This window comes from Salvelinus sp. IW2-2015, linkage group LG31, assembly GCF_002910315.2.
Source record: "Salvelinus sp. IW2-2015 linkage group LG31, ASM291031v2, whole genome shotgun sequence".
Classification (NCBI taxonomy): Eukaryota; Metazoa; Chordata; class Actinopteri; order Salmoniformes; family Salmonidae; genus Salvelinus; species Salvelinus sp. IW2-2015.
Window position 1 is genome coordinate 27,909,911 of NC_036870.1, and position 18,587 is coordinate 27,928,497.

Consider the following 18,587-nt stretch of genomic DNA (forward strand, 5'->3'; position numbering starts at 1 on the left):
CCCACAGTTTGTATAGGCATTGTTTCTAGTCCCACAGTTTGTATAGGCATGTTTCTAGTCCCACAGTTTGTATAGGCATGTTTCTAGTCCACAGTTTGTATATGGCATGTTTCTAGTCCACAGTTTGTATAGGCATGTTTCTAGTCCACAGTTTGTATAGGCATGTTTCTAGTCTCACAGTTTGTATAGCATGTTTCTAGTCTCACAGTTTATAGGCATGTTTCTAGTCCCCACAGTTTGTATAGGCATTTTCTAGTCCACAGTTTGTATAGCATGTTTCTAGTCCCACAGTTTGTATAGGCATGTTTCTAGTCCACATGTTTGTATAGGCATGTTTCTAGTCCACAGTTGTATAGCATGTTTCTACCACAGTTTGTATAGGCATGTTTCTAGTCTCACAGTATTGTATAGGCATGTTTCTAGTCCACAGTTGTATAGCATGTTTCTAGTCCCACAGTTTGTATAGGCATGTTCTAGTCTCACAGTATGTATAGGCATGTTTCTAGTCTCACAGTTTGTATAGGCATGTTTCTAGTCCCACAGTTTGTATAGGCATGTTTCTAGTCCCCAGTTGTATAGGCATGTTTCTAGTCTCACAGTTTGTATAGGCATGTTTCTTAGTCCCACAGTTTGTATAGGCATGTTTCTAGTCTCACAGTTTGTATAGGCATGTTTCTAGTCTCACAGTTTGTATAGGCATGTTTCTTAGTCTCACAGTTTGTATAGGCATGTTTCTAGTCCCACCAGTTTGTATAGGCATGTTTCTAGTCTCACAGTATGTATAGGCATGTTTCTAGTCTCACCAGTTTGTATAGGCATGTTTCTAGTCCCACAGTTTGTATAGGCATGTTTCTAGTCCCACAGTTTGTATAGGCATGTTTCTAGTCTCACAGTTGTATAGCATGTTTCTAGTCCACAGTTTGTATAGGCATGTTTCTAGTCCCACAGTTTGTATAGGCATTTTTCTAGTCTCACAGTTTGTATAGCATGTTTCTAGTCCCACAGTTTGTATAGGCATTTTTCTAGTCCACAGTTTGTATAGGCATGTTTCTAGTCTCACAGTTGTATAGGCATGTTTCTAGTCCCACAGTGTTTATAGGCATTTTCTAGTCCCACAGTTTGTATAGGCATGTTTCTAGTCCCACAGTTTGTAAGGCATGTTTCTAGTCTCACAGTTTGTATAGGCATGTTTCTAGTCTCACAGTTTGTTAGGCATGTTTTCTAGTCCCACAGTTTGTATAGCATGTTTCTAGTCTCACAGTTTGTATAGCTGTTCTAGTCCACAGTTGTATAGGCATGTTTCTAGTCCACAGTTTGTATAGGCATGTTTCTAGTCTACAGTTGTATAGGCATGTTTCTAGTCCACAGTTTGTATAGGCATGTTTCTAGTCTCACAGTTGTATAGGCATGTTTCTAGCTCCCACAGTTTGTATAGCATGTTCTAGTCCACAGTTGTATAGGCATGTTTCTAGTCTCACAGTTGTATAGCATGTTTCAGTCCACAGTTGTATAGGCATGTTTCTAGTCTCACAGTTTGTATAGGCATGTTTCTAGTTCCCACAGTTTGTATAGGCATGTTTCTAGTCCCACAGTTTTGTATAGGCATGTTTCTAGTTCCACAGTTTGTATAGGCATGTTCTAGTCCCACAGTTTGTATAGGCATGTTTCTAGTTCCACAGTTTGTATAGGCATGTTTCTAGTCCCACAGTTTGTATAGGCATTGTTTCTAGTCCCACAGTTTGTATAGGCATGTTTCTAGTCCCACAGTTTGTATAGGCATGTTTCTAGTCTCACAGTTTGTATAGCATGTTTCTAGTCTCACAGTTTGTATAGGCATGTTTCTAGTCCCACAGTTTGTATAGCATGTTCTAGTCTCACAGTTGTATAGCATGTTCTAGTCTCACAGTTTGTATAGGCATGTTTCTAGTCCCACAGTTTGTATAGGCATGTTTCTAGTCCCACAGTTGTATAGGCATGTTTCTAGTCCCACAGTTTGTATAGGCATGTTTCTAGTCCCACAGTTTGTATAGGCATGTTTCTAGTCTCACAGTTTGTATAGGCATGTTTCTAGTCTCACAGTTTGTATAGGCATGTTTCTAGTCCCACAGTTTGTATAGGCATGTTTCTAGTCCCACAGTTTGTATAGGCATGTTTCTAGTCCCACAGTTTGTATAGGCATGTTTCTAGTCTCTCACAGTTTGTATAGGCATGTTTCTAGTCCCACAGTTTGTATAGGCATTTCTAGTCTCTCAGTTTGTATAGGCATGTTTCTAGTCTCTCAGTTTGTATAGGCATGTTTCTAGTCCCACAGTTTGTATAGGCATGTTTCTAGTCTCTCAGTTTGTATAGGCATGTTTCTTGTGTGCGAACTCAGCACCTGTGTGTGTGTGTGTGTGGGGGGGGGGGTCGGAACACAATTGAGTGAAACTGAGGGGAATGGGACTTTAGGGAGAAGAACTGTGTGATGCTTGGCATGGTTTCTTTTTTTGTTGTGCCGCGCAAATTAACATGTACAAATGGAACACTAGAGTCAAAACAAATAAAAAATAAAAAAATTGTGACAAGCCACAAAGCACATTCCACCCAATAGTTGTCACAGTATTTGGGGGAAACAAATGTAATCTCTGGTTAAAGAAAGAGTTTTGTCTTCTGTTTGATTACTAATACCTAGTCTGCCTGTATCTGCCTGTATCAGCCCGTCTCCAGATAGAGCCATGCTAGTAGCAGTGTACACACAAACATGAGCTCCCGGGGAGCAGTTAACCCACTGCTCCCCGGGCGCCGATAACCTGGATGTCGATTAAGGCATCTCCCCGCACCTCTCTGATTCAGAGGGGCTGGGTTAAACGCAGAAGACACATTTCAGTTGAATACATTCAGTTGTACAACTAACTAGGTATCCCCCTTTCCCTTCCCTTTCCTTTCCCTACACACACACACTTTTGCTGTCGGAGCTCAGGGAGCCCTGTCTTCTCTCTACCTCCAGCTGCAGCCACTCTCCATCCCTGTCTTCACGGGCCGGCTGTGCTTTCCAGCCCCTCGATTGGCAAGTCTAGACTGGTTAAGAGAGAGAGAGCGAGTGTGTCTGTGCGTGCACGTGTGAGCCTGTGAGTAATTCAGGGCTCAACTGGAACAGACTGCCAGTTCGCCGGGCGCAGGGAAACCCACCAAGGCTCCCGCCACAGGCAAATAGGGAAAGAAAAACAGTTGCTTCACCGGTTAGGGCCGTGTCACTGGTGATTTACCTGACTGGGTTTAAATGGGGATTTGAGACGTTGGTTGTATGGCTCCGCACTAGTAAAACAGGACTAAACTCAAACTAAACTAGCTCTTGGCTGCTTAAACACCTGACATGAAACTGAACTAACTCCAAAAGCAGGGAGAAAATACTATTAAAAGAAAAAGCATAATACCAGTAAAGCAGACAGACAGGTCCTCAGCTCACCTGTGTTTGTAGGGGTGGCGGCGGGGTCGTCCCGTCTCCATAGCGACCAGGTCCTGTCCCGGGACACGGCCAATAGGAACAGTCCGTTGGGAGAGAAGGCCATCTGGGTGACAGTGAGGCTGTGGCAGGGCAGCGCCTGTAGCTGGCGCCAGGAAGTGGCGCTCCAGAGCAGCACGGCCGCATGCTCAGCCTTAGAGGCCTAGAACCAGAGAAGAGAAGCAGCTGGAGGACCATACTGAACTAGCTCAGCTTCAGAGGAATAGCACCAGCGAAGAATAGCAGTTGGAGGACCATACTGAACTAGCTCAGCTTCAGAGGAATAGCACCAGAGAAGAATAGCAGTTGGAGGACCATACTGAACTAGCNATAGCAGTTGGAGGACCATACTGAACTAGCTCAGCTTCAGAGGAATAGCACCAGAGAAGAATAGCGGTTGGAGGACCATACTGAACTAGCTCAGCCTAAGAGGCCTAGAACCAGAGAAGAATAGTGGTTGGAGGACCCCACACATAGCTGACAACATAGTCATAGGACCCTATACCATTCATTCTGTTAGATACCATACCAGCCATTAATGCGAGCTTGTCCAAGTGCTGTATAGATTAGCTAATACTATCTCCATTCCTCACCAGGGGGCAAACAGTATACAATTCTCCTCCCTCTGTGTTTGGTAAACACTAATTTTAAACTTTGACTCAAAGATGTACTAGCAACCCTGGTCTAGTCTATTGAAGTGACGTAAAAAAATAGAGGCCTATGTTTGTATTGGCTAAAGGCGAGACAGCAGGAAAGATAACGGGCCAATTTGGAACCCACAGCAAATATGTCCTGTAGGTGACGGCATGGACTGCTGGACCACCCAGGTCAGGTGACGTCTACCTTCAAATCACATCATTCCAGTTGTGATAGGAATCTGAATGATCCTGATAGCTGCTAATGGACTTCAACTGTAGATAACAGGTTATTTCTCTGAAAAATAGACACTTTCAGATTGATTTTGCTCCGATTAAAAAGCTGACTGTCCACCCGCACTGACACTGACCTTTACCAAGTCCAGCAGCAACGTCCTCTTGATAAGTGTGTGAATTGGACCATTTTCCTGACTTGCTAAGCATTTAAAATGTGACGAGTACTTTTGGATGTCAGGGAAAATGTATGGAGTAAAAAGTACATTATTTTCTTTAGGAATGTAGTGAAGTAAAAGTAGTCAAAAATATAAATAGTAAAGTACAGATTGGTTTTTGCCCTAGCACTATACAGCCGATTCAAATAACTAATCATCAAACTTTGATCATTTGAATCAGCTGTATAGTGTTAGGGACCCCCAACAAAAACGTGCACCGAGTTTGGGAAACCCGGCTGTAACCAGTAAATGACATATTTAAGGAGGAGGATCTGCAACACATATTTAGAAATAAGTTATGATGCAATGTCAACATGATCAAACACAAGTTTCTAGTCTAAAACCTTTAGTATTAACCCTTTAACTGATAAATCACTGTCCGCTAACAAGAAATCAAAAGACCCTTGTGCGCTCAGTTGAGAACCGGGATACTGCCTCTGGCAATTGAAGTAGGTAGGTTCAATACCATAGATGAAGAAGAGAGGATAAATCTGTGATTTAGGGGGATGGCTTAACATTGGTTGGACCAGAGCTAGCTAGCTTGTGTGTGTAGAGCGGCACCAGAATTTTAAATAAAAACACGTCTTACGTTTTTGTAGTTAATAAATCCAATGTGAAATGTGATAACTATACTAATTAGCATTGAAAAAATTAATCCAGTCATCTCAAATAAGAAAAAATCCCCCCAATTTCTGAATCACGCTCGCAACGTCAGTAGCCAACAGTAGACTCGCAACGTCAGTAGCCAACAGTAGACTCGCAACGTCAGTAGCCAACAGTAGACTRGCAACGTCAGTAGCCAACAGTAGACTCGCAACGTCAGTAGCCTACAGTAGACTAGCAACGTCAGTAGCCTACAGTAGACTAGCAACGTCAGTAGCCTACAGTAGATGCCAGGAACATAAAATAAAATAACGTTATTAACCGGCTCCCATGCTTTTAAATTAAATGTTCCAGAACAGTATAGATCACTTTAGTTCACGGTTCTGATTCCTCTATTTGTTAAAACAATTTATTGTTTTCAGTTATGTTCCCAGAACCAGTTCCAACCCCTGCTAATAAAGTACAATGTGCTTTGCTACAGTCACAGATTGACGTTTGGCATTTGTCCTCCAACTTGTCACACTACCTTACATGCCGACGCCACCACCGTCCTCCCACTGTCAGACGCCAGACAGAACATCTCAAAGCCATGTCCGTACCTGGAGAGAGAGGGAGAGAGCGAGAGAGAGCAAGAGAAGATGAAAAAGAGAGAGGGGAGGGAGCGAAGAGGAATGATGAGAGCTTAGTCACCAGATAAGACTGTGATAAAAGACAAGTGGTCAAACTTGAAGCACAAACAATCCTCCTGAAAGCTTTAAAATGGCGCATCTAAGAATCACGCTTCTGGTGTCAGAGCTGCCAGGCTCTACACATGGGCATATGAAACAGAGCGACTACGTCCCAAATGGCCCACAATTCCCTATTAGTGCACAGGGCTCTGGTCAAAGATAGTGGACTATATACAGTTGAAGTCYGAAGTTTACATAAACCTTGGCCAAAGTTATTTGGGATATTTGGGACGCTAGCGTCCCACTTGGCCAAAAGCCAGAAAAAAATGCAGCGCGCCAAATTCAAATATATTACTAAAAAAATCGATCTTTCATGAAATCACACATGAAAGACACCAAATTAAAGCTACACATGTTGTGAATCCAGCCAACATGTCTGATTTCAAAAAGGATTTACGGCGAAAGCACACCAAACGATTATGTTAGGTCAGTACATAGCCACAGAAAACACAGCCATTTTCCCAGCCAAAGAAAGGAGTCACAAAAAGCAGAAATAGAGATAAAATTAATCACTAACCTTTGATGATCTTCATCAGATGACACTCATAGGACATCATGTTACACAATACATGTATGTTTTGTTCGATAATGTGCATATTTATATCCAAAAATCTTAGTTTACATTGGCGCCATGTTCAGAAATGCCTCCAAAATATCCGGAGAAATTGCAGAGAGCCACATCTAACAACAGAAATACTCATCATACACTTTGATGAGACACATGTTTTACATAGAATTAAAGATACACTTGTTCTTAATGCAACCTCTGTGTCAGATTTCAAAAAAACTTTACGTAAAAAGCACACCATGCAATAATCTGAGACGGCGCTCAGATATAACAACATTTCTCCGCCATGTTGGAGTCAACAGAAATACAAAATTACATCATAAATATTCCCTTACCTTTGATGATCTTCATCAGAATGCACTCCCAGGAATCCTAGCTCCACAATAAATCGTTGTTTTGTTCGATAATGTCCATTACTTATGTCCAAGTAGCTACTTTTGCTAGCATGTTTAGTACACATGTCCAAACGCTCGCGCAGATCCAGGCGAACGTCGGACGAAAACGTCAAAAATTTATATTACAGGTCGAATAAACTTGTCAAACTAAGTAGAGAATCAATCTTCAGGATGTTGTTATCATAAATATTAAATAACGTTACAACAGGAGAATTCCTTTGTGTCTACAGAAGTAATGGAACGCAAGGCGATATCATTTGGAATGCGCTTAACCAAGAACTGGCACTCTGCCAGACCACTGACTGAAAAACCTCCCATCCGGCCCCACTTCACAGTAGAGGCTTCATTCAACGTTCTACAGACTGTTGACATCTTGTGGAAGGCGTAGGAAGTGCAAACAGATCCATTTCTTACTGGGATTTGAATAGGTGATGAGTTGAAAATCGACCAGCCTCAGAATTCTCACTTCCTGTTTGGATTTTTTTCTCAGATTTTTGCCTGCCATATGAGTTCTGTTATACTCACAGACATCATTCAAACAGTTTTAGAAACTTCAGAGTGTTTTATATCCAACAGTAATAATAATAATACGCATATATTAGCATCTGGGACAGAGTAGGAGGCAGTTCACTCTGGGCACGCTATTCATCCAAAAGTGAAAATGCTGCCCCCTATCACAAAGAAGTTAAACTCCGTTTTTTTCCTGACATCTGATTAAATTCCTGACATTTAATCAGAGTAAAAAATTCATCGTCTTAGGTAAGTTAGGATCACCACTTTATTTTAAGAATGTGAAATGTCTGAATAATAGTAGAGAGAATGATTTATTTCAGCATTTATTTTTCATCACATTTCCAATGGGTCAGAAGTTTACATAGACACAATTCGTATTTGGTAGCATTGCTTAAAAATTGTTTCATTTGGGTCAAACGTTTCGGGTGGCCTTCCACAAGCTTCCCACAATAAGTTGGGTGAATTTTGGCCCATTCCTCCTGACAGAGCTGGTGTAACTGAGTCAGGTTTGTAGGTCTCCTTGCTCGCACACGCTTTTTCAGTTCTGCCCACAAATTTTCTATGGGATTGAGGTCAGGGCTTTGTGATGGCCACAACTTTGGAAGTATGCTTGGGGTCATTGTCCATTTGGAAGACTCATTTGTAGCCAAGCTTTAACTTCCTGACTGATGTCGAGATGTTGCTTCAATATATCCACATAATTTTCCAGCCTCATGATGCCATCTATTTTGTGAAGTGCACCAATCCCTCCTGCAGTAAAGCACCCCCACAACATGATGCTGCCACCCCTGTGCTTCACGGTTTTGGGATGGTGTTCTTCGGCTTGCAAGCCTCCCCCTTTTTCCTCCAAACATAACGATGGTCATTATGGCCAAACAGTTGTATTTTTGTTTCATCAGACCAGAGGACATTTCTCCAAAAAGTATGATCTTTGTCCCCATGTGCAGTTGCAAACTGTAGTCTGGCTTTTTAATGGCGGTTTTGGAGCAGTGGCTTCATCCTTACTGAGCGGCCTTTCAGGTTATGTCCATATAGGACTCATTTTACTGTGGATATAGATACTTTTGTACCCGTTTCCTCCAGCACCTTCACAAGGTCCTTTGCTGTTGTTCTAGGATTGATTTGTACTTTTCGCACCAAAGTACGATAATCTCTAGGAGACAGAATGCGTCTCTTTCCTGAACGGTATGACGGCTGCGTGGTCCCATGGTGTTTATACTTGCGTACTATTGTTTGTACAGATGAATGTGGTACCTTCAGGCATTTGGAAATTGATGCCAAGGATGAACCAGACTTGTGGAGGTCTACAATTATCTTCTCAGGTCTTGGCTGATTTCAAGCAAAGAGGCACTGAGWTTGAAGGTAGGCCTTGAAATACATCCACAGGTACACCTCCAATTGACTCAAATGATGTAAATTAGCCTATCAGAAGCTTCTAAAGCCATGACATCATTTTCTGGAATTTTCCAAGCTGTTTAAAGGCACAGTCAACTTAGTGTATGTAAACGTCTGACCCACTGGAATTGTGATACAGTGAATTATAAGTGAAATAATCTGTCTGTAAACAATTGTTGGAAAAATTACTTGTGTCATGCACAAAGTAGATGTTCTAACCGACTTGCCAAAACTATAGGTTAACACGACATTTGTGGAGTTTTTGAAAAACGAGTTTTAATGACTCCAACCTAAGTGTATGTAAACTTCCGACTTCAACTGTAGGGACTAGGGTGACATTTGGGACCCAGCCAGAGAGCGGAAGGTTTTCTAGCTGGAATTATGTAGATTCTACTCACACAGGCTGCAAAGGTTAAGAAGACACAGATACCTTACTGGTAAAGCACGCTAGAGCTAGACTGTGGAATTAAARAGTGACGTACGGGACTCCAGAATAGAAGACTACAGGGCACACACACACAAGAGTGCAGAAACATCTCATCCTTTCAACCTACCAAACATTTCATATTCAGAAATATACTCAAAATAGAAACCCTACCACAGAATCAAAAATATGACGCCACATGAATTTTAATGTTGCTATTACGCGTTCAGTTATACAATGCATTCGTTGCCAAATGGGAGTAAGAAAAGTGCTATTCAAAAACACAATGGCTGCACTTGCAGTAAATGTCAAAGCTGTATGTCATGTTAATGCAGGACTGACTGGTAAATAGATTTAACATTGGCAACAAATGGAGGCGATATATTCTCCTGGGCACAGAAGAGGCTCATGGGGAAATCTGCATTCTGATTGGTGGGAGGTCTTTGGCTGGTTGGCTCTGAACGGGGTTTAGAAAAATGTTCAGACCCATTAACCCTCACAGGAGGCGAAACAAAACATAACCAGTTATTTGTCTATAAATATGAGAAATGCGTTGAAAAGTCGTGTCGCAAGGAAAATGGATGCTGCTCACAAAAGGTTGAAATCATAGATGCCTTGTGTACATTCCTAGAAAGCAGGAAAGAGTGCTGAAACGTTTTCTGACAAGTCCCCATCTGATTCTGTAGTTGATGAAGCGTGTGCAAAAGTGGTACTCTAACATTGGCTGCCTTTACACAAGCAGCCCAATTCTGATATTTGGCAAAATAGCTGATCCGATTGGTCAAAATACCAATTAGTGGAAAAAGATCAGAATTGGGATGCCTGTGTAAATATAGCCATTGAGCCCGAAAATGTGTGTGTATAAGTGAAGATGGAATGAAAGGACTGTTAGAATGATCATGGGACACTAACAGTTTTTGGACCTCAGGCCATAGTGTGTTTTGGAGGAGGTGGTCCTCTGGAGGTGGCTCTGTGGACACACACACACACAAAATTACAAAGAAAGTCAATTTCAAAATAATTACATAACTATTGTATTTAATATATTCAACATTCACCCTAATGGGAACCATTTTCCAATTGACTGAAATGAAGATTGTATCTATGTGGAGATTGTATCCATGTCGCTGGCATTTATGATTTTCTTGTGTAACAACCCTAATGTTAAGCAGGGAGGGAGAGAGGGAGTGACAAGAGGGAGAGAATTAAAGAAGAGACACTGGAGACACGAAACAGAATGAAGAACAGAATTGACCGCCTCAAGACAATGTTCTCTCTCGGATTCTTCACAGCGCTCATCGTTAGCATTTAGCTCCAATACGTAACCCTCATCTCGCTATTTCTGAAAAGCCATTTTGTAACAACYACGCTTTATCTCCCAATTTTCAACGGCTGTTAGCTTTGAGGGGTGCTGCGAAATGAGAATCAAATGTACCCCTTCTCTCATTCTCCACCCATGCCAAGACAACTTCACTATCTACTCCTGCAGACACAGTGTGTATCCCAAATGGCACCCTATTCCCTATTGGCCTTGGTCAAAAATAGTGCACTATGTAAGGAATAGGGTGCCATTTGGGACGTAGACTCTTACGCAATCCTTACTCTCCTTCATTACACATGACATGTAAAGCCTCGTTCCCTCTCGTTGTTATTTGTCCCAGGCTTCCTGTTTCTCCCAAATTGTTCCTTCCCTTAATCCTCTCTAGTAGTTAATCAGAGACATGGCATTACTTTGTTAACTGATTATTCTGTTGACAACTCACTATTGTGTTGACAACTCATTATTGTGTAAACTCATTATTCTGTTAACGACTCATTATTCCGTGTCCACCTCATTTCTCTCTCCCCGTAGACCTGTACATGCAGACACACATAGCCCTGTAGCCTAGTCATCGATATTATAACTCTGTGCACGCGCGCACACACACACACAAGTAATTAATATCCTAACTCTGTAATCCTATAAGACGTCATTGTAATGATGATCTCAAGACTATAAGGAGATTTTTACAATCACAATGAATGACAACGCATGACAGTGTTTGACTAGAGGCAAGGCACCCAAAGCTCCCCATCCCTTGATTCTCTTTCATTGTGGATTTATTTCTCCTGTTATTGTTTCTATTATTTTCCTTATTTTTTTCTCTCTGCATTGTTGGGAAGGGTCCGTAAGTAAGCACTTCACTGTTAGTCTACACATGTTGTTTACAAATCATGTGACAAATACAATTAGATCTGTCTCATCTTCCTCTCGCTAACCCTCCTTCCCTCTCGCTCTCTCCCCCAGTCTCGCTCTCCATCTCTTCTCTCTCCCACTCCCCTCGCCCTCATCCCACCATCCTTCTCTTCCTGCGCTGCTTCTCATCCTTATTTAGTAATTACATGTCTGCAGGTGCTCCGATTCATCCCCCTCTTCTAAAATGCAGGCATGGAGAGCAGAGCATAGCAGAACAGTGCAGAGTAGAAAAGAGCAGAACAGAACAGAGCAGAGCATTAAAGAACAGAGTAGAAAAGAGAAGAGCAGAACATTAAAGAACAGAGTAGAAAAGAGCAGAACAGAACAGAGCATTAAAGAACAGAGTAGAAAAGAGCAGAACAGAGCAGAACAGAGCATTAAAGAACAGAGTAGAAAAGAGAAGAGCAGAGCAGAACAGAGCATTAAAGAACAGAGTAGAGCAGAACAGAGCATTAAAGAACAGAGTAGAAAAGAGCAGAACAGAGAAGAACAGAGCAGAGCATTAAAGAACAGAGCAGAACAGAGCATTAAACAACAGAGCAGAGCATTAAAGAACAGAGCAGAACAGAGCATTAAACAACAGAGCAGAACAAAATAGAACAGAGCAGAGGCATCTAATAACTAGTCAGTCACGAAGGCTGGATGTCATTGTCCCTTAAAGGAATAAACAGAAATATGGAGATAGTGAAGGAGAGATGGGCTGCACTGAGGCAGTTTAGAAAGGAAGTTTATCCCATCCCAATGAAAATCCGTATTAAGGTTTATGTAGGTCTTATGTATTGTGGGAGCCATGCCTCAGACAGATGCGGCTTTTAAAAAATGGGCCTAATATTGTAATAGGGATGGTCATTTTTCAGTATACAATACCATTAAGGGTGAGAGGGTGGAAGTAGGACTCTTGGTATTGGTCAGAAACACTGTTGAACCCGGTTCCCTCTTCATTGGTCTTGGGAGCAAGATCACCTGTCAATCAAAAGAAGAAACTATCAAAATCAGCCAGATGTAACGAGACATTGACCGTTATGTACAGAAAGACCAAGTTTAGGATGGACTTAGAGCCGTACCTTGAAACACAGCCTTGTTGGAGAGACCTAGGGCAGGGGTACTGGCCCCTTCTGGTTGATCTACAGTGTCCTGGGAAAGAGAAACAGACACGCCCACACACATACAGGGGAGAGGGGTCAAATGGGAATTTCAAAGTTCTAGGCTCTTTCCCAGTTCATTTCACCTCGAGTCCTCGCATCCTTTTCCCTTGCCTACTTCTCAAAATGCATTGGAGAAGAAGTGTCCGGGGCGAGGGATCTTCTCCAATATGGTTGATGGGGAGGCATGGACATAGGATGCGAGGAATCATGGAAGGACGAATTAAGATTGAGGCCAACAGTAGCCATTGGGGGTGATGTAGGAAGCAACTGGCGTTGATTGACACACTGCTCAAACAATAACAAAACAGAATGTTGGTACTTCGACCAACAGCAAAGCAGGATTTTGGAACTACTACTCACACTGGAGGCCAGCAGTTTCGCCAGAGGCGTGCCAGAGATGTTTGCAAAGTTCTCCACAAAGTTGCGGGGGGCGCGGAACACCCGGAGGACCTTCTCGTCGGCCCCGGAGACGTACTGGAAGCGGCCCACCATGGCCAGACACTGCATGTCATAGCCGTGGATCTGGGGGCGAGAGATCTCGTGCCAGGTAGGCTGTAGTTAAGACACAGGGGACAGAGGGGAAGAGCTACTGAAGACATACTGAGATACAGTACTACAGTTAGCGATCTCGTTCCAGGTGGGCTGTGGGAAGGGGAAAGAGATGCACTACATGACCAAACGTATGTGGACACCTGCTCGTCTAAGATCTTATTCCAAAATCATGGGCATTAATAGGGAGTTGGTTCCCCCTTTGCTGCTATAACAGCCTCCACTCTTCTAGGAAGGCTTTCCACTAGATGTTGGAACTTTGCTGTGGGTACTTGCTTCCCATTCAGCCACAAGAGTATAAGTGAGGTCGGGCACTGATGTTGGGAAATTAGTCCTGGCTCGTAGTCGGCGTTCCAATTAATCCCAAAGGTGTTCGATGGGGTTGAGATCAGGGCTCTGTGGAGGCCAGTCAAGTTCTTCCACACTGATCTCGACAAACCATTTCTGTATGGACCTCACTTTGTGAATGGGGACATTGTCATGCTGAAACAGGAAAGAGCTTACCTCAAACTGTTGCCGCGAAGTTGGAAGGACAGAATCGTCTAAAATATGTCATTGTATGCTGTAGCGTTAAGATGTATCCTTCACTAGAACTAAGGGGCCAAGTCATAAGACTCCTGAACATCTATTCAAATGGCTACCCAGACTATTTGCATTGCCCCCCCACCCCCTCTTTTACACCGCTGCTACTCTCTGTTGTTATCTATGCATAGTCACTTTAATAACTCCACCTATATGTACATATTACCTCAATTACCTCAACTAACCGGTGCCCCCGCACATTGACTCTGTACCGGTACCCCTTGTATATAGTCTCGCTATTGTTATTTTACTGCACTGTTGGTTAGGGGCTTGTCAGTAAGCATTTCACGGTAAGGTCTACTACACCTGTTGTATTCGGCGCATGTGACTAATACAATTGACTAATACAATTTGATTTGAAAACCATGAAAAACAGAACATTATTCCTCCTCCACAAAACTTTACAGTTGGCACTATGCATTCGGGCAGGTAGCGTTCTCCTGGCATCCGCTCAACCCAGATACGTCCTTCATCCAGATTGTGAAGCATGAATCATCATTCATCATTCTACTGCCAATGTTTGTCTATGGAGATTATATGACTGTGTGCTTGATTTTATACATGTGGCTGAAATAGCCGAATGCACTAATTTGAAGGGGTGTTCACATACTTTTGTATATACAGTGCCTTCGGAAAGCGTTAAGATCCCTTGACCTTGGCCTCCCGGGTGGCGCAGTGGTCTAGGGCTGTACCACCAGAGACTCTGGGTTCGCGCCCAGGATCTGTTGCAGCCGGCCGCGACCGGGAGGTCCGTGGGGCGACGCACAATTGGCCTAGCGTAGTCTGGGTTAGGGAGGGTTTGGCCGGTAGGGATATCCTTGTCTCATCGCGCACCAGCGACTCCTGTGGCGGGCCGGGCGCAGTGCACGCTAACCAAGGTCGCCAGGTGCACGGTGTTTGGTGCGGCTGGCTTCCGGATTGGATGCGCGCTGTGTTAAAAAGCAGTGCGGCTAGGTTGGGTTGTGTTTCGGAGGACGCATGGCTTTCGACCTTCGTTTCTCCCGAGCCCGTACGGGAGTTGTAGAGATGACAAGATAGTAACTATTAACAATTGGATACCACGAAATTGGGGAGAAAAAGGGGGTAAAAATATATATATAAATAAATAAAATTAAAAGATCCCTTGACCTTTTCCACATTTTGTAACGTCTAAAATGGATTAAATAAATAGAAAATCCTCAGCAAACTGACAGGTTCTGAGTTCTAAACTTGAAAATATGAAGTATCCTTAACCATATCACTGAGTGAGAGAGGAATGTAGAACTGACATTCTGTCAGAATATGTTATTGTTGAACATCAGGGATCCTTTGCTATGAGACTCGAAATTGAGCTCAGGTGCATCCTGTTTCTATTGATCGTCCTTGAGATGTTTCTACAACTTGATTGAGTCAACCTGTGGTAAATTCAATTGATTGGATATGATTTGGAAAGGCACACACCTATCTATAAGGTCAGAGCAAAAACCAAGCCTTGAGGTCAAAGGAAATGTCCGTAGAGCTCCTAGACAGTATTGTGTCAAGGCACAGATCTGGGGAAAGACACCAAAACATTTCCGAAACATTGAAGGTCCCTAAGAACACAGTGGCCTCCATCATTCTTAAATGGAGGAAGTTTGGAACCACCAAGACTSTTCCTAGAGCTTGCCACCCGGCCAAACTGAGCAATCGGGGGAGAAGGGCCTTGGTCAGGGAGGTGACCAAGATCATACTTTTTGAATGCCTAGCTCAGAATGACCTTTCCAAAAGTTGTTTATATATTATAGAGATCAGTCCTTTCGGGAGCCAAGATAATGTATTTATAAATCCCATCATAGGATGTTTTGGTAGTTGGGTTTCCAAAGGGACTCCATAGGCCAGCATAGATGACCTAAGTTGAAAATATCGTAAAAAGGAGTTGCCTGGTGTAATAATATTTGGAAGATAAAATGCACAACGCAGGAGACGAGAGGACTATGATTAACAATCAATAGGAGTTGGTTTTCAGTTCAACATCTGTTTAGGATCTGTGGGATGTCAGTCATGAACTCAGAGCTACGTGTGTTACGTGGGCCACGTTTTCATTGGTCTGTACATTGAGTCTGGAGTGGGATACTTGTTATTTGGCCATTAGCCAAGTTGTCTGGCAAGGACTTCTGATTTGTCAACCCCAGGCTAGGGTGGGGGGTTATAAGTGGCACCCTGTTCTTTGTTCTGTGGGGAAAAGCTGAGGACAGGGGGAAACTGAACATCTGACTCCCAGCATAACATCTTGATTTGTCCTCTCTGAATAAACCTATTTTTCTCCCCCTGATTTACTTTAGAGTTTGTGTTACTGAAAAGAACAGAAATTGCTAACACTGGTAATGTGTATGCATCTTTCAAATCTTGGAAAGTTCTCAAACTATTTCTGTACATGATATCGGTAAGGTTACGTATTCCACATTTGGACTATTGGATGCAAAAGGCCACCCTCCAGATGGCAAGGTATTATTGTGAAATATTGGAGTACGGGCCTGCCATTTTGATTCCCAGTTACAATGTTTTTCAATTTGCAGTAAACAGAAATTGTGTGAGCAATAATAGGACCAAAGCGTAATTTACATTGTTTAAGGGATATACTGTATCAGTGAAGATCACCTTTTCCAGGGCAATAGGAGACACCATCTTTCTCTCTATACTCAGCCAGGGGGCAGAAGAATCATGTCAATGTAGGATGGGGTGAAATGCTAGAGCCTGGAAATACAATTTAAAGTATGTAATACAATTTAAAGTATGTAATGTATACATTTTTGTAAATGTATACATTTTATCCAGGATGATTTACCTTGCAAAGCACACTATGAATGTGATCACAAGAGCCAGAAGATACTGTACATTGTCTAGATATAGTAAAATATCATCTGTGTATAATGAGATGAAGTGATCAATAGATTTGAGAGAAATTGTTGTTATTTCCTTCGATTAACGAGTGAACTGGGCAAGAGCTTCCATGGATAATAAGAATAGCAGAGGCGAAATTGGATCGCCTTGTCTGCTACTTCTAGTGATTCTGAACAGAGCATAGGAGATATTGTCTGTTATAACTATGGCTGAGGGATTGGCATATAGTATTTTAATCATATTAATGAAATTGGAGCCGATTCCCATATGTTCCAAGACAGACCAGAAATATGACCATTCTGGTCTATCAAAAGCTTTTTCTGCACGGAGAGACAATACAGCCCAAGGAGCTATTGTTTCTGAGGAAGCATCTAAGGCATTGGTTTTATAACCATTACCCAATGAGGTCCGGAGCCTACTGGTTTTCTGTTCTACCTGATAATTAACTGCACCCACCTGGTGTCCCAGGTCTAAATCAGTCCCTGATTAGAGGGGAACAATTTAAGCGGTAACAAAAAAAGCTGTGGAACTGGCTTCGAGGTCCAGAGTTGAGTTTGATGGATCTAAGGTATGTAATAGTCGACTGAGGTTATCCAAGGATAAATGCTTTTTAACAAACCCACTTTGGTCCGTGTGGATCAATTTGGGTAAGTAGGTCTCGAGACATGACAACAACATTGTGGAAAATAATAATATATGTGTTGATCAAAGATCGGGGCGATAGTGAGAACAAGAATGGGTGGCATTCTTACTTTTTAATTATTTTTATTATAAAAGCGAAATTAGTGATGTGTTCACATTTCTCCCAATTTAACGCTTGTGAACAACTGTAGTAACCATTTCAAGCAATAGCGGGCTCCCAGCAAGGTGGCTTCCTCTGTTGAGAGAATATTTTAGAAAGGCCTTAGTGTGGCTTAGTGTGGATTTACAATCAGAGGTGTACAGTTCTTTATAGAAGTGGGAGAATCTTTGATTGATTCCTTTGGATTCTGATAGTAATTCCCCTGTTCCAGATTCAATAGTTGCTATATCAGCTAATTGATCATAACTGTGTAGCTTTTTGGCAAGTAAACGACTGGGACGATTAACATGGAAGTAATGGTTGAGTGTTACTCGAAGGGGGGGAGATACTGAAGAGATAGTGAGATAAAATTTCTGAGTTCGAGATCTCATGCCAGGTGGGCTGTGGGGAGGACAGGGGGGAAGAAATAGTGGAGGTGGAGGATATGTTGGAGGAGATCTCCTATGGCTGCATCCCAAATAACACTCTATTCCCTATAGTAGTAGTGTACTACAGTGGGGAGAACAAGTATTTGATACACTGCCGATTTTGCAGGGTTTCCTACTTACAAAGCATGTAGAGCTCTGTAATTCTTTATCATAGGTACACTTCAACTGTGAGAGACGGAATCTAAAACAAAAATCCAGAAACTCTATTCCCTATAGTAGTAGTGTACTATATAGTCATTATTGGGGATGTGATGCCATTTGGGATGCTGCCTATATCTTTCATGTGTCTTGTTTGTTATTTTCATTTAATACACCTGAATGTATCCCTGGTGTACGATGTGACGTTGCGATGAGTTCAGAGCAGGGTTTAGGAAATATGATGGCAAAATTTAATACACCTGAATGTATCCCTGGTGTACGATGTGAAGTTGCGATGAGTTCATAGCAGGGGTTAGGAAATATGATGGCAACATTTAATACACCTGAATGTATCCCTGGTGTTCGATGTGACGTTGCATAACTTTGAGAGAAGTATTCATTTCAGAGTAAAAGGGTTTATGTGATCCTTTGAAATGGATTCCCACAATAGGTATTCTGGGAATCATTCTAAAAACGCACTATTCTCTTCAAAAATTACATCAGAAAGAAATAAGCAATATGAAGAGTGTGGTTACGTGTATGAATACGAGACATAGAGAAACGCATTTGCCATTCTTAACAAGGTTTTCCTGCCAGACAGACACATTACAGTGTAAACCTAAACAACAAATTGTTGACTCCTTCGTCTTCCAT

General features: G+C 42.3%; 1 protein-coding gene across 2 annotated transcripts in view; it reads right to left on the reverse strand.

Moving 5' to 3' along the window:
* Positions 1-18,587, reverse strand: part of LOC111955913 (elongator complex protein 2) — a 62,812-nt gene that overhangs the window by 13,063 nt on the left and 31,162 nt on the right. For both annotated transcript variants that reach the window (XM_023976292.1, XM_023976293.1), the window contains exons 13-18: positions 12,936-13,127; positions 12,495-12,564; positions 12,298-12,393; positions 10,107-10,164; positions 5,698-5,770; positions 3,446-3,644 (exon numbers count right to left, since the gene is read on the reverse strand). In XM_023976292.1, the coding sequence (XP_023832060.1) occupies positions 3,446-3,644; positions 5,698-5,770; positions 10,107-10,164; positions 12,298-12,393; positions 12,495-12,564; positions 12,936-13,127 (688 nt within the window). The remainder of the gene's footprint in view (positions 1-3,445; positions 3,645-5,697; positions 5,771-10,106; positions 10,165-12,297; positions 12,394-12,494; positions 12,565-12,935; positions 13,128-18,587) is intronic.